At 32.4% G+C, this 16,834-nt stretch overlaps 1 protein-coding gene across 1 annotated transcript; it reads left to right on the top strand.

Annotated features, from left to right (window-relative positions):
- Positions 1-6,022: 6,022 nt before the first annotated feature.
- Positions 6,023-15,493, top strand: LOC127805754 (glutaredoxin-C4). The gene is made up of 4 exons (XM_052342516.1): positions 6,023-6,286; positions 14,795-14,868; positions 15,016-15,114; positions 15,205-15,493. Exons 1-4 carry the CDS (start codon positions 6,039-6,041, stop codon positions 15,279-15,281), a joined length of 498 nt encoding a protein of 165 aa, XP_052198476.1. The 5' UTR covers positions 6,023-6,038; the 3' UTR covers positions 15,282-15,493.
- The last annotated feature ends 1,341 nt before the right edge of the window (positions 15,494-16,834 follow it).

Here is a 16,834-nt window from a genome sequence, read left to right as displayed (position 1 = left end):
CAAACCATTTCTATTTTAAATTAGCAGTCCTCAATAGCACATTTCTTATCTATTTATACCTTTTAGCACTTTTTATAAATTAGAGATGATTAATCCTATATCAATTTTATCTCTTCGTCTTTTGTTGATTAATCTTATACCATTTCAACTATTTAAAAAGATAAGAGAACAGGTAAATACATGGAATGTTTAAGCCTTTATGATACTATGAACCAAATTACAAAACAGAAACAATGAATTCGCAAAGACAATCAAAACCACACGACGATTAAGTTGCCAAAATCGAATCGTATTACATTCTCAAATCGTTGAGGGTGGGTGAGGTAAGAAGGGTGAAATGGCTTAGGGTTTGTTGTCGCGTTCGACAGAATAGGGGTGGCTGGATCTCAGGCTATCAGGTGCAGGGAGGCTGGGTGTTAGGTGGGGGAGAAGCCGACGTTGAAGGCGTTTGGGTCTGACGGCGATGTAAGGGTTAGCCGGTGACCTAAGGCTAGGGTTGATGCTTTGACCACGAGTGGGAAAGTTAAGTCTCGAGCTATCGGGTGCAGATGGCTGGGTGTTGGATGGAAGAGAAGCTGATGATGAAGATGTTCGGCTCGGACGACGACGACGAGGTAAGGGTTAGCTGGTGACAAGTGACCTAGGGTTCGTATCGTTCGATGCTTCGATTTGACAAGTGGAAGGGGTGAATCTCAGGCTATCGGGTGCAGGGGACTAGGTGTTGGGTGGGGGAGAAGTCGAAGACGATGACAACGTGGTGAAGGTTGACGACGGGTGGGGGTGAAGCGGTCTCGGCTCAAGCTATCAGGTTTGGGTGTGCTGCGTAAGAAGAACTGAAGTGAAGAAGAAAACAATGAATGGAAAAGTCACATAACAGTGGACTTGGAGTCTTGGACTTGCGCGGGTCGATCGGTTCAGTTAATCGGTTATCTTTGTCCAAATACCAGAACTGAACTGACTACCTGAAATATTTACAAAATGCTAACCGAACCCGAACTGCCCACGATGAATAATCGAACCGAACTGACCGGTTCGATTCGGTTAGGTTAAACCGATTTTATGCACACCCCATGAATATTGAGTGATTTAAAGTATAACTAAATTAAGATTCTTGTAAATAAAGCTTATCTTGATTAATTATATTATGGCTGAAAGTAGATTTGCTATAGATAACATCTAATTTTTATAGCAGCAATGCTATGTTGTCCACTGTTGGGTAACATATCATTTGTCATATTTTATAGATGATGTTTATTTTAATTAATCCTAGTCTAGTTAAGGTTAAGATTATTAAGGATGGTGTCTATCTCTTATAGATAATATTTGTCTTGACATTCCAAAATTATTTCAGAATTAGAATCATTTATAAATAATTGATTATTTTCCTAAAGAAATTTCCGGATGTAAATGTCTTTTAGATTAAAATATCAGTTTAAACTCTTAAACTTTTAATGAAACTTTACTTATGACAAAATAAAAAAGTTGTAAGTCATAAACGGTGTCATGACTAATTTTTAAAAATTTCTTCAAAATTTTTAATTTATATAAAATTTGATTTGGCTTATCTTTGTGTATATGTATATTTACATATTTGTATGTGTACATATGTATATATTTATTATAGGGTAAATTATTGAAAAAATACTGAATTTTTTACTTTATTTTAATTTTATAACAGCATCTTAATTTTTAATATATCAAGTTATTTTTTGCTTAGTTTCAATTATCCATTTAATTGGTATTTATTGTTTTCAACTCATCATTCACATTAGACATTAATAATTTAGTCCACACCATTAATTGTCCACCTTAACATTTAACGGTACAATCCAACAGACGACTACAATTATTATAATATTGAATGTTCATTTTAAAAATTCAAACTAACCACAAAGTTCAGCATACTAACAACAAAATTCAAAGTTCATTGTAAAATTAAATAAAAATACCACAAGTTAGGCATTTTTTTCATGTATGTGTAATATGACGCATTAGTCAAACAGGCCACGTCACTCAAGCCGTATCATCGAATGGTTTGACATTTATTACAATTGAATTTTGGTCAACTTAGATATTAAATACAACCATGATTTTAAGTAGACCGACCCTTTGAATTCCATTGTCGTTGTTAGTCATAAATAATATGTAAAAATAGTAATTAAAATGTTTTATGATAAAAACGATTGATAATGTTAGAGATTGGTCAATTGGAGACTTGAAAACGATCAACAAAGCTAAAAACGGTCGATCAATTTTTATACAATGATTGTCAACCACTATTAGTCGAGAGTCATCTTTTGACTGGTCAATGGGCTATCAAAATCGATCAACAACAAGGGCAAAAGTGATTGACCGTTCCTCTTGGGCGATGAGTTTGACTTTGCATTTTAAAAATTTAGTTTCATTTTTTAAGTGTTTCAAAATCAATTTTAATGAGTCAATTTTAAATGATTCTTTTGATATAAAAACTTAGACTACATTTTATTTACTATTTTTAACTTGTTTTGAGTTTTTAATTTTTTAAAACACTAAAAACATGTTCTTTTTGTTGTTTTTAAAAATGTATTTTCGAAAATAATAAATTTTTTTATAAAGAAAATTCAAAATAATAAAGAATTATTTTTGACTATTTTTAGCCAAAACATGGTTAAAAGCCAAAACGCTCACTGTTGCGTCTTATCTCTTCCAAATCCAATGAGCCATCTCTTGCTGCCTTTTCTCTCTCTATTTTCTCTTCCTTGCTTCCTTTCTCTCTTCCTTCTTGGCCAACAATGCACCTTTCACGACCATCTTTGTTCCAAGCTGTTGTCTCTCTTCCTTCTCTATTTCATATTGGAGTCATCTATCTCTTCCTTATTGGTCAATGACGTACCTCCCACGCCCATCTCCGGCACGAGCCACGGTTTTGCTCTTCCTTTTTTCTTCCAGACCAAAGTCATCTGTCTCTTCCTTTCTCTCTCCCTTGTTGGTCAGGCGACGCACTTGCCATGGCTATCACCCCGTGACTAGAAACCTAGATCTGTCGTGCCTCGTCTTCGCCTATGCCGTCGGTCACTTCCTTATGCGTCTCATTCTTTTTACGCTGAAGCCCTTGTACTACTTGGAGGATTATGTATTTTTTTTTTTTTTCTAATTTGATGGTTAAATTTGAATCTATGAATATGTTATTGTGAGGAAATAAGTATGCTTTTGTATTTTTTTTTTTCTAATTTGGTGATTGTTGGTATGATTGATGGGATTCTTATTGGTGGTTCTTTTGAATGTAATTTTGTGTCTTGTATGGATCTATTTCTGACTAGTGGTAAACCTGTGTGATACACAGGAGAATTTAATTTAAAAATAAAAAAATAAATTTGTTATTTTAAATAATTTTAACAGAATTGATAATTATAATTTTGTTAATTTTTAATTAATTATTCGCTATTTAATATATTAATAGAAAACACTTTTAATTTAATGTACTGCCATTCAATGTGCTAAAGAATAATTAACACATTAAGTAGGCCACTTGACAAAATAATTATAATTTTTTTATTTATTATATTATATTTATTTATAAATAAATATTATAAAATCTATAATATATTCACTCAAAAACTTTCGTTATTTTCTATTTATTATATTATAATTATAAATATAAATTAAAACTCTTAAATATGAGTAAGAATAAGTTTTTTCAATAATAACAAAATTTTAAAAATAAGAATTTTGATTTCTTCCATAATCTTAAAAATGTGATACCTTAAATATTAATTAGTATTGAAAAACCCTAGCATTTGACAACCTTAAATGATTTTTTATGAATTTGTTAAGATATCACATTTTCAAGGCTATGATATTTTAATATTATATAAATATATATAGAATAAAGTTATAAAGATAATATTTTAAATAAATGGACAATTTTCTATGACTTAATTAATAGTTTAAGTTGTTTATTAATATTTCTCATAAAACCCATGCAAATTTAATAGAAATTTTATAGGCAAAAAATAGCTTGGTAGATTTTTGGAGGAAACAAAAATTTGCAAACTATTCTATTTTAATATAATATATTATATATTATTATATTATATAAAGATAAAATTTTATTTAATGAATAATTTTCGTGACTTAGATTTATTTTTGATTGATTGACGGATTAATTGATGAGAAGATCTAACAGAAAATATTTATTTTTTGATTAATTAATAGCATTGAAAAATTTATGCAAGTTTAATACAAATTTTAGATGTAAAAAATAGTTTGGCAAATTTTTGGAGGGAAAAAATATTTACATACTATTCTACTATATATTATACTATTCTACTATAATATATAATATTTATATTATATTATATAAAGATAGAATTTTATATAAATGAATAATTTTCTGTGACTTAATTAATAGTTTAAATATCTATTTATATTCCTCATAAGTAGTATTTATTTTTTATTGATTGATGGATTAATTAAATATTTAATATTCACATAATAATATATTGGAAAACTCATGATTAGCATTGAAAAACTCGTTTATTTAAAATTCATTATTAATTTTACAATAATTAGTACATATTATTTCAAAACAATTGAAAATTTTAAATTATTAATGCAAATTACAAAATATAAATTATTGATGCAATAAATACTAAATGCAAATCATTAATGCAAGTTTTGGGGAAAAATTTTATTACTAATTATTTCAAAGCAATTGAAAGATTTAAATTATTAATACAAATTACAAAATATAAATTATTAATACAATAAATATTAATTACAAATCATGAATTCAAGTTTTGAGGAGAAATTTCTTTTTTCAAGACTATCTTACTTTTGAATTATTTAGAGAAATATTCTTGTTGTCATTCTTGAGACAATACTTTTCACTTCATTCTTTCATTTGGTGCTACCAGCTACCATTTTAGAGTTTATGTTCTTGGATTGTTGTAAGACAAGCTTGAGGATTAATCCTCCTTGTGTTGTGTGGTGTGTTTGAAATAAAACAAATAAGATAGATTTTGGGAGCCCAATCCAATTGAATGAAAATAACTATGCTTGACTTTGAATTGGGCCAGTATCCCATGTCCCATTAGTGTTGCATTTTTTGTTATTAGTGTTACTTATTGAGTTTATCTTTAATTTATATTTTTTATTTTTTGTCAAAGTTAATTTTTTTCTTGTTTGTATTTTTTTTGTTTGTAACGAAAAAAAATATTACAAATTTACCAACTTCAAAATGTAAATATTATTTAATAATATACTAACATTAATTTGTTTTAATTTAATGAATAATCATATTTATTGAATAAAAGATTATAAAATAATTTTTCTCAACATTCCAAAGTGAATGTGTTTTCAATTTTCAGTCTTGTAAAATAATTTTTCAAAATGATAAAAAAATGCGTTTTTAGTAATCTTATAACAGATAGTCAAAATATAAATTAAAAATAAATTAAAATTAAAATTTAAAATTCAAAATTCAAATTAAAACACGAGGAGAATACCACTTTATTTTTGCAAATGCTATCAAGAAATTTGAGAATAAAATTTTTGACATTAGATTGATATAAATTTTCATGATGTAAAATTTAATTTCAATTAGGTGCTCATAAGACTTATAAAATTACTTAGCTGCACCTACCTATTATAGAAACATTTTAATCAACTTATCAGTGCAAAAAATACTATTGTTTTTTACTATTAAAACTAAAATAAAGAATAAAACAACAAATCTAATATGTGACGGAGAATATTAATTTATTTTTGCAAAATAGTCTGGCATGCATAGTATATTTTTTTAAATAGTAATATTTAAAAAGGAACTTTCTTTAAAGGCGGTAAGGTTAATCGGAAATAATAATACTACTTGTACAAAAAAGTTTTTATATTCAAAAAATTAGTAATATGTTTTAAAGAATTATCATTAATTTTTGAAAATTATAAAAGTATTTATAAAATTTAAAAATTAGGTTTTTTTTTATGAGCAATTCGTTTTTAATTAAAAAAGAAAAGAAAAAAAGAAAGCATAGTCAAGTCTCAAGCGCTTCACGCTACCCATGTGTGGCTTCCCAGTTACCTTCCTCCTATCCAAACGGACTGTTACTCTTGCAGAAGCGAGCGCGGAGTGGAACTGCAACATGGGGAACCACGGCGGGGTTATCTTTCTTTGGCTGGCTACGACGACGACGATCTTAACCTTATTCTGCCCATCTTTATCGGCTGAAGGTGGTTCGTCCTCAGTTGACTTCGTCGAGAAGGCCATCTCTTCCCACTCCATCGTTATATTCTCCAAGTCCTACTGCCCGTAATGCTCTCTTTCCTTCAACTTTTACAACTGTTCGATCTGATAGAAATACTATTTAACAATTTGTGTGCTTTTAATTTAGATCTGAAATTGTTGGATGCCATTTCCCCCAAATTTCGTTGTGCAGATTATTTTTCCCGATTAACCAAACAAATTTAAGGGTACATTGTTTATCTTTTTGTTATTTTTATCAGTATCCTGATCTTCATTTATAGGTAGCATGTCTGGACAATGGATTTCAAATTGGATGCTGACTCGGCCGATATATGTACTCTTTAATCGTTTGAGAACACATGGGGATATTAAATCAACAACCTAGAGTGGACAATGCTACAATGGAACATTTATAGCATAACAAATTAACTAGATCTAGAAAATAGTACACTTTTTGGTTTCAAAATGTTGAACTTAGGGAGTTCCTGTTTGTATTTTGTTTTGTTCAAAAGTTCTTTAGGAGGAACAGTCTAAGTACAATAAATTTAAATCTAGTGGTTGTAAAACAAGAAAAAAAAATATAGAGTTTAATTTTAGTTGAATGCAGAATTTTTACACAAGCATGTTACGAAAATTTGCGACACTGTCATTTAAGATATGAAAAGTATGGCTGATGACAATTTAGTATTGATTATGTAAAAAGATGTGGTGCCGATAGTGCAACAAATCAAACTAAAAGATATACCAAATTGTCATTGTATATATTGTATTATTATATTGAGTGTCGAACTACTAAAGGGAAATGACCTTGTCCTATCATATCACATCTTAGAACACACGGCATATTGTGTTCTTGTCCCTGTTCCTACTAACATGGGGCTTGATAACTAGGTTTTTGGATGGGGTGTCAAACCTGGTATTGTCTCCCTAATCAATAATTGTTTTGTATGGTGGCTTCGGCTCTGCTCAAAACTGACAATAATGATACTAAGCCGTTATCACATTGGGTGGGGTTGGTTATATAAATTCTAGAATTTATAGGACAATAATATTCAATGCTAGGACCTTATATGGAAAAATTTTTAAACATCTTCATATTGCCAAGCATATTGAGTCATTATAGCTGACCACCAATGTGAGTTGCCCTTTTGGTATCTAATCCCATGATCCTTTTATGAGAAATCACAAGAGGACTCAAACTCTTTATTTCACAACTAGATTTTTAATCATAATTTGTTCCTGATTTATCTAGGTGTGTGTGGAATTGCCCCAGTTTAAAGTAAATCCATTAAATTGACCCACCCAATTGGATCCATCTTGCAATTAATATTCAACTGGCGTAACCCATTTCTTTAATTCATGGTCTAACTACTTAATCTTTGGACCTTTACTTTATGCTTGAATCCAATGGGTCTTAGATTCTTACTCAATTTCTTCCAATTCCATTTTTTAAGACCTCAGGAGTCACTGTTGACAGATTTACTCATCTTATCAATAGTTCTCATTCCCCATTAAGCAAGTTGACCTGCTTCCTATATCAGACAACTTAAAGAACTCCTGTTGCAAACATCCAATTCTGGTCAACAGTTTTGATGTAAAATCTCTTGCAGGTTTGGCTACTGCCTGTCGACCATGTTAAGTTGACTGTCGACTGTTTGGTGGTTTCTGTTGACAGTCCCATAGGATCTGCTAGTCTTTAGTGCTTATTCTCCTATGATTTTGATCACTTAACTACTGACTGTCAACCATTCGTCATGCATCAATGGACATATTCTGCATTGTCACACATCACTAACGCCATGTTTGGGAGAGTGGTGGGGTAGAGAATGGAATGCTACATATTGGAACGAAACGTAAAGGTAAAGGGAGTAACATAAAGTTTATTACCCTTCCATTGTTTGGAAAGAATGAAACGTAAATGAATGTAATATAATTTTACTTTGTCTGGGGTAGAGAATGGAAGGGAATGAAACAGTTGAAAAAGAATTTTTACTTTCAAAATAAATAAATAAGTACAAAAATAGCAAGAGTAAGATAGTAAAAATAATAACCATATTTATGAATATATTTCTTTTCCCCTCCTTACACCCCAAATCGGTGTTAGGGAAACAAGGGTACGGAAGGGGATGGGAGAGTATCATGTACCCTCCCCTTCCATTATGAAACATCCATCCAAACAAGACAAAAGGTCTCCCTTCCCCTTCTGTCCCCTCCCCCTCCGTACCTCCCGTCCAGACATAGGCTAAGGGTTTTATCCTGTTTATTCACCTCTTTTTGGTTCAATCAAACACTTAGGTACTTGTGCAAAACATTTAAAGAATGCTTTGATACCAAATATGATGTGCAACAGCAAAGAGGTAAAAATCTTTCTAATAGCAAATCTTTCTAAATATAAAACCTAATCAAATCTGTCTAAAAATAACAAATCTTACTGAATATTAATCCTAATCAAATCTTGCTAAAAATGCTACAAATCAAAAGTCTAAATCAATAAAAGTCAAATCATATTTCCAATCAGGTACCTTAGTTCTTGTTCCTTTCTTAGTTCATAGTTAAGTTTGGTCTGAATTACTGATCCTTCCTTCAGTGCCCATCTAAGTTTGTAGCCATTATTTACCTAGACATTACTTCATTTCTCTTTAAGCCCTTAGAAAACTCTTGACATCACTATATTGAAATATTATGTCCATAGTGTATTTCTTGTGAAACATCTGGATGCATCAAACTTTTCATGCTCTCCACATTGCGCAGCATGCTGAAACTAATCACATTTAATACTGGGGGCATTAAAAAGAAAAAGAACATTGAGGAACTTCTTTCCCTGAGCTTCAACTTCTTGAAATACTCACCCTTCAACTGCTAATCTGTGTGAGGATGAATGTCACATGAGCTATGAAGCTCAACAAGAAATCCCATGCCATTGGCACATGCATACCCATGCACGCAAACATACATACTCAGAACGTGCTAGTGCACATCAGGTGCATATTTCATGAATGGGCTAGCCTCTTGCCTCTCTACATGCTTCATAGTTCACAATGATATTTCTCACACTTATGGTGAGCTAGTGAACACCCACAACAAACATTAGGCTAGACAATGCAACAAGGGCAGTGTGCTAGGGACATGCAATGAAATGTAGTGACAAACTGCCAATTAACAATACAACAGGCATGGTAATGGATCTCTTACCTTGATCAGTTGCTGGTTTTAGCAGGTTCTGTAGGGTGGTTTCAACCTCAGACTCAGTTAATTCCATCAGGACTTTCGGCAAGTACCTCTAATTTTTCCCTGTTCCTCAGCTTTTATCCTCACTAGTCCTATGGTATGCTTCTTTGGCCAATCTCAACAAGCCTTTTCCAGGATTGTAGTCACTGAGGTCAGCAACTGTAGAAATGATTTAGTCTGCTTTCCCTCTCTTTCTTTTTTTTCACAGATGAATGAAACTCACACAAGAAGAAAGTATTCTTTCTCTCTCTTGTGCCCTGCTGAATATATCCTAGCAACTTCTGTTGCAGGTATATTCTTCTCTCCCTACTAGGCTGCTACACAAGGCTTTCTAGGATTAATCTGTAAGGGCAATTACTCCCCTGCTCAGCGGCTGCCAAGTGGGTACCTTATAGAACCTTATAGAAGTATTTTGCCAGGATGTCCTTCTCTCTTCCCCCTGCCGCCCAGCTGCATCAATACACATTCTTAGGCTTCCATTCTTTTTGGATTGAAAATGATAACCTTATAAGAGTTTGGTCCCATTTTGATTTTGGGCCTTTTCAACACCTTGGCCACACACCACATAGGATAATATAGCCCAATTAGGCAAGCCTATAATTTCTCCCAAAATCTCCACTTGCAACTTAACCCAGTTTCCTAAAACTTGACCAAATTGTAGGCTGTTTCCTCCTCTTGTTCCTCCTCTTGTCAGCAATTTTTGACAAACTGTCAACAGTAAATTTAGTTGTCAGCCATTTTCTTCCACCTTGGGAGTTTCATCACCATGATCAAAGTGAAAACTCTATTATGTTTATAGTGTTGACCCTATTTGGAGCTTTCTTCATCACATTTTAGCCCCAAAAATTAAGCCTCTATACTTCCTTTAGGTCTCCATAGGTCATTCTTGGACATTTCAGACCTCTTTGACTCTTATCTAGTTTGAGGGTGTGAAATGGCCATTTTTGTCCTCGAGTTATTTTCCCCCTCTCATTTCATACTTGGTCTTGCCTTTACTCCTGTTCACCTAATTTTTGCTAATTTTGGGTTTAAATTATTCAAGGCATTGCAAAAACAATGCTCTACTCATTCTTATCCATTTAGAGCAACTGTCATAATGATCTCTCTTTATAATCAAAGACAAGAAGGCTCCCATCATCCCATTACCAACCAACCAAGCCATTATATTGAACTCAAAATCATGCAAATTGTATTAAGTAGTTACATAAAATCTTGAAGACAGAAACATCCTCTTAGCTTCATCTTATTTTATCATTTTTTTCAGCATTGAATCAAATAGAGATCTTTTTTTAGCTTTATCCCTTGTCTGACTTTTGTCGATCAAATTTCTTCTCTTATTGTGATAATTGTGCCTCGAAATTCAAATTTGACTATGATTGGGATACATTTACAAATAAAGATTTATTTTCTTCAAGACTCATCTTCTAATTAGAATATGGATTTGTTTAAATTATGTTTTGTATACATCTATAGATGAGTGGTAGATTTATAAACAGGTGCTCAACACTTTGGAATTATTGTAGCAATATCATCTTAATGATATTTTTGTTCTTCTTGCACATGGGTTTTCCCAAGTTGGGTTTTGCACGTAAATCTTTTGTGTTTGTTTGTGTGTTTGATGGTTTGATCGTGATTTGTTTTCGGTCCTAAATCCTTACAAACTAATATCAAAGTCGTTAGATCAAACCATCAACAACTTTCAATCTTAATCATTTGATCTGCAGTCCTTCATCATCCTCTTTAGCTAGGGTTTGAAGTCGTTATCGTCGCCGCTGCTATCGTCCTCGTTAGCCCTTGTCTGATGTTGCCAATAGTCCTTCGCTAGTTGCCATCGACCACAGGCGAACGTTCGATCACTTGTTCCCATGCCTCTTTCGATCGACACGTGTTCTCCGTTCATCTCCTTCGTCATTGCATCCGACTGTCTGAACTCACCCCCCTTGCATTGCAATCTTCAACCGCTCATTCGCCACCGACGACTGCTTCTTCTACCATTATCATTGACTGTCGGCTCCTTGAGTCTTTGTCATAGCCACCATCAACGACTCCTGAACTTCCACCATTGTCATTGATTGCCTTCTCTGCCCAAATCTAATCCATCCAAGGTCCATTCAACCCATTCTAGATATGTCCAGCCCATATCTGAGAGATCTAGATCTGTCTCGCCAAGATTTGTTGCTTATATATGCTATGTTGGTCTGTTTTCTATTGGGCTTTTCTTTATCAATCGTTTGACATTATTTGGGGTTACTTGATATTGACAACAACAATCTTGAAATATGATATTCCATTGTTGAATCAGAATATTAGATTCTTATTATGATAGGTTAAAATGCGTGCAATTCTTGCACAAATGGATTTAGATTATGCACTTTTGGGATTTGATAAAATGTCACAATCATGGAGTATTGAAGAAAAACAACGCAAGGATCATAAAGTCTTATTTCAAATACATCTGCATTTATCGAATTAAATTTTGCAGGATGTTTTGAAAGAAAAAATTCTTTTTACTCTATGGTTGAAACTGGAACAGCTGTGTATGACTAAAAGCTTGACCAGTAAATTGCATCTAAAACAAATATTATGTTTCCATTGAATGATAGAAGGTACTTCTATTGAAAACTATTTAACAGCTTTTAAGGAAATTGTTTTTGATTTGGAAAGCATGGAGGTTAAATATAATGATGAAGATTTGGGCTTAATTTTGTTATGTATTCTACCGGCCTCGTATTCAACTTTTAGAGACACTATACTCTATAGTCGTGACACTCTCAACTTATATGAAGTTTATGATGCTTTGTTCTCGAAAGAGAAAGTTGATAAGTGATTATTGGAAAATTCAAAAAATCAGGGAGATGGTCGATTAGAGAGAGAACACATGATAGAAATTCAGGTGGCAAAGGAAAATGTAGATCCAAATTTAGAAATAAAGATAAAATCTTTAACTATTGTAAAAAGAAAAGACACATAAAAAATGAGTGTTTTAAGCTACAAAACAAACTTAAGAAACAAGAATTTGTCCAGAAAGGAAAACAATTAAAGACTTCAGGTGAAACTAGTGTTGTTGAAAATAATAGTAGTGTGGGGAACTTTTAGTGGTAACTAATGAAATTACCAAGCCTTGTGAAAATTGGATCTTGACACATTATACACGTTTGATGTCTCCTAATAGTGATTGATTTTCGACATATAAAACTTTGAGTACTGGTGATGTGTTGATGAGAAACAATTCTTCTTGTAAAATTACTGACATTGGAACAATTAAAATTAAGATGTTTGATGGGATTGTTATAACTTTAACTGATGTCAGGCACGTTCCTGACCTTAAAAGAAATCTTATCTCTTTGAGTACTCTTGATTTAAATGGGAATAAGTTCATTGATGAAAGTGGAGTCATTAAGATTAGTAAAGGTGCTCTTATTGTGATGAAAGGTAAAAGTAGTATGAAAGATTATATGTTTGCAAGGTTCTACTATTCCAGGTGATACTGCTATTACTACTACTTCTTTGTCAGATGCTAATATCACTAAATTGTGTTATATGTGTTTTGGACATATAACTGAAATGGGTATGATTGAATTACGTAGAAGTAGACTTCTAAAAGGGTAAAGTACTAGAAAATTGGAGTTTTGTGAACATTGTGTTTTTGACAAACAAAAATAAGTCAAATTCAATAAAGACATTCATAACACAAAAGGAATATTGGATTATGTCCATTCTGATCTTTGGGGTCCTGCCAGAGTACTCTTCTAAAGGAAGTGCTAGATATATATTGACTTTTCTAGAAAAGTTTGGATATTCTTTTTGAAATAGAATAATGATGTATTTGCTATTTTTAAACAGTGGAAGACTATGATTGAAAAACAAACTAAAAGACAAATTAAGCGACTTTGTATTGATACTGGTTTAGAATTTTGTTCAAATGAATTTAATGATTTCTACAAGAAAAAATGATTTCTAAGGCATTTAACGATTTTAGGTATACCATAGCAAAATTGTGTAGTTGAGCGGATGAACAGAATTTTGATGGAAAACGTATATTATATGCTGTCTAATTCTGGTTTACCTAAGTTATTCTGGGCTGAGGCCGCAAACATTGCATGTTTTTTGATTAATTGGTCTCTTTCCACGACAACTAATAAGAAAGCTCTGAAAGAAGTATGGTCTAGTACTGCTATAAATTAGTTTGATTTAAAATTTTTTGGATGTTCTACATTTGCGCATGTTGATGATAGAAAATTGGAACCAAGGTCTAAAAGGTGTGTCTTCCTTAGTTATAAATCTGGTGTTAAAGGCTATAAATTATGGGATCCATAAGCATTTAAAGGTATAATTAGCTGAAATGTTATATTTGATGAAATTGCTATGCTTCCTGGTTCATTTCTGAAAGAATCTAACCCTATAGGTCAACATAACTCTGATATGTTGGTGGATCTTGATCTTGAAATTGATAATAGCCATAAATCTGAATCCACTCCTCAGATTAAGTCAAGACCAAAAGAAAATATTGATCCATTAGAATATTGTATTGCAAAAGACATACTTAGAAGAAATATTAAACTCCCCCAAAGGCATGTTGAAGTTGATCTTATTGTCTATGTTTTGAGTATGGCTGAAGATGTTGACTGCAATGAGTGTTGTGTGGATTTGGTTGGTATTCATTAGAGAGATTAGTTCTCTGTGATTTTTGTTGAAAGTAATAATTATGAATAATTTTATATTTGAATTTCGTGTCAAAGTAGAGTTTGTGAAAATTGTGGTTCAAAATTTAAATTTAACTATAATTGAGATACATCTACTAATGAAAATTTATCTTTTGAAGACTATCTTCTGATTAGGATATACAACAACAATAACAACATATCCAGCTGTTATCCCACTATGTGGGGTTGGCTACATGAATTCTAGACTTCTATGTGGGTTACATCCCAACAGATAGTTTGTCTAGAATTCATATTTGAATATAATTTGTTTAAATCTTTTCTTATATACATTTATAGATAAGTGGTAGATTTATAAATATGTGTCCAATATCTTGAAATTATTGTTGTAATATCATCTTAATGATATTTTGGGTTTATTTATTTTTTTTTTTGCCTATGGTTTTTCCAAGTTGGGTTTTCTACGTAAATCTTTTGTGTTTGTTTGTGTGTTTGATGATTTGATCGTGGTTTGTTTTCAATGCTAAATTCTGACACTTGTGACTACAACAATGGCTATTGCTTGCAGTAAGCAACTTGTTTTCAATTTCACAATTTTCTGTACTTTCCTTTGATTGTCTTCAAGCTTTTGAGATGGACAAATAGTTGATTATAACGTGTTCTGCCACTATGCTATGCTTTCCAGGTACTGTCGGAGGGCAAAATCTGTCTTTAAAGAGTTGAAACAAGTACCACATGTAATTGAACTTGACGAGAGAGGTTGGTTTACAAATACATCTATTGTATAGCATCACCTAAATTTGACTGTTCTAATGAAATGAAACTGACATGCACAGAAGCTCTAGTTTTATTTCCCTGATCAACTTCCTTAAAACAAGGTTTTTTTTGGGGGGGGGGTCTTCACAGATGATGGCTGGAACATTCAGAATGCCTTGGGTGAGATTGTTGGAAGGCGTACTGTACCACAAGTGTTCGTCAATGGAAAACACATTGGAGGATCGGATGGTATTAACCAACCCTTTTAGTTGGCTTCCCTAATTGTTGATCTCAATTTCACTCCGGATTCTGAATAATGTTAAATGTTGTTGGTTACAGATACTGTTGAAGCCTATGAAAGTGGGGAACTGGCAAAGATTTTGGGTCTTCCTGCGAAGAAGAATGATGATCTCTGATCAAGATTTTAGTTCCCATCCCTTGATTCTTTCTCTTATTTTTTGTAAGAGTAGTGACCTAATACTCTGTGTAGAGCATTGTAATTGATGCTCTTTTATTAAACACCATAGAGGTAAAGAACCAAGTCTAAGTTCTTTGGTCTTGCCATTGAGATTTTCAAAGTAATGAGGCTGAACCCGAAAATGGGTTTTAGCTAGAAGGTTGGGGTTTACAGTCTCGAGCAGTATGATATTTGGGGAAAATTCTAATGTTGTATGGTATCTGAGTATCGTTATATTATATAATATAAAAGATGTGATATATAATACAAATGGTGTATTGTGTATATGAAAAATATATTATGTATTTATGTAAAGACTTTTTACATATACATCATTTATATTATTTGTATTATATATTACATTATTTACGTTATACGAAATATTAATACTAATATTTTTAAGCAACATGTAACTTCCTTTTCTTGTGGATTGTTAAACCAAAAATAGGTACTGCTTTAGTAATATATCATTTAAAAATTGTAAACTCTGTGCCTGTAAACAAATAGATAAATATGAAAGATATTAAAAGGCCCAAAACTAAACCCAATCTGTCCAAAAAGATGGGGCTCAAGGCGGCTTGCCTCCGCATGACTCAAGGCCTCAGGGCTACCACCTAGAGGCTGTTAATCTCTTAATACTATATTTAAATGGTGAATAACATATATAAATTGGGATTAATGATGTATATCTTATAAATTTAATAAATTATATTTTCATATTTTATTGTCATATCTTCATTCATATATTTTTAAATTTGTATATGAATGATTCTCTATATTTTCTAATAAAGATCTTATGTTTAAGTTGTTAAGAATATATGCCAACAAAATTTTAATTTAGGATTTTTTAAATTAATTTCCAATTTTTAGATTTATTATAAGAGGAATATGATTAATCGATCTCAGGCTGACACATGAGTTACTACATTTGATGAGATGTTAATATTAAAAAATAATGAGTCACGTACCATAATTCATGAGATGAAAATGATAGACATGTAGATAGATATTAAGTTGAACATCTACTAAATGTGATGCGAATAACAAATCACATGGCTAAAGATGATTAATGATTTGTTATAGCCTTCGATTATGTTACTAGTCCTTAAATCGGAGGCAACACAATTGTCTTGTATGTTGACGTCAAAGATTTGTCGTTGCGCGGAATTGCCCGAATATTGAGGTGGGAATGTGTTAGGATCTCGAGTCTCAGCCCTTGAGGTTCAGGACACATCGGGCTCGAACAACAGCCCGAGCATTGGCTCAATTGGCTATAATTTGAGGCAACCCGATAACGATGAGAAGTATGCTGCGCCAGTTGGGGCCTCAGCCTACCAACCAGTGGACCAGCTAGGCCAGCATGTGCCATTTCAGACCCCAATTTTGATCTCAGCCCACAATTTATCCATAGAAGCCCAGCCCAACCCAGCAAGATAAAGCCCACAAGACTAGGCCCAATCCAACAAGCCCAACTCGTGAAGCCCATCAGAGAGAGAAGACCAACAACACAAA

The sequence above is a fragment of the Diospyros lotus genome, chromosome 7 (genome assembly GCF_014633365.1).
Source record: "Diospyros lotus cultivar Yz01 chromosome 7, ASM1463336v1, whole genome shotgun sequence".
NCBI lineage: Eukaryota > Viridiplantae > Streptophyta > Magnoliopsida > Ericales > Ebenaceae > Diospyros > Diospyros lotus.
This window is presented reverse-complemented; position numbering and strand designations above follow the sequence as displayed.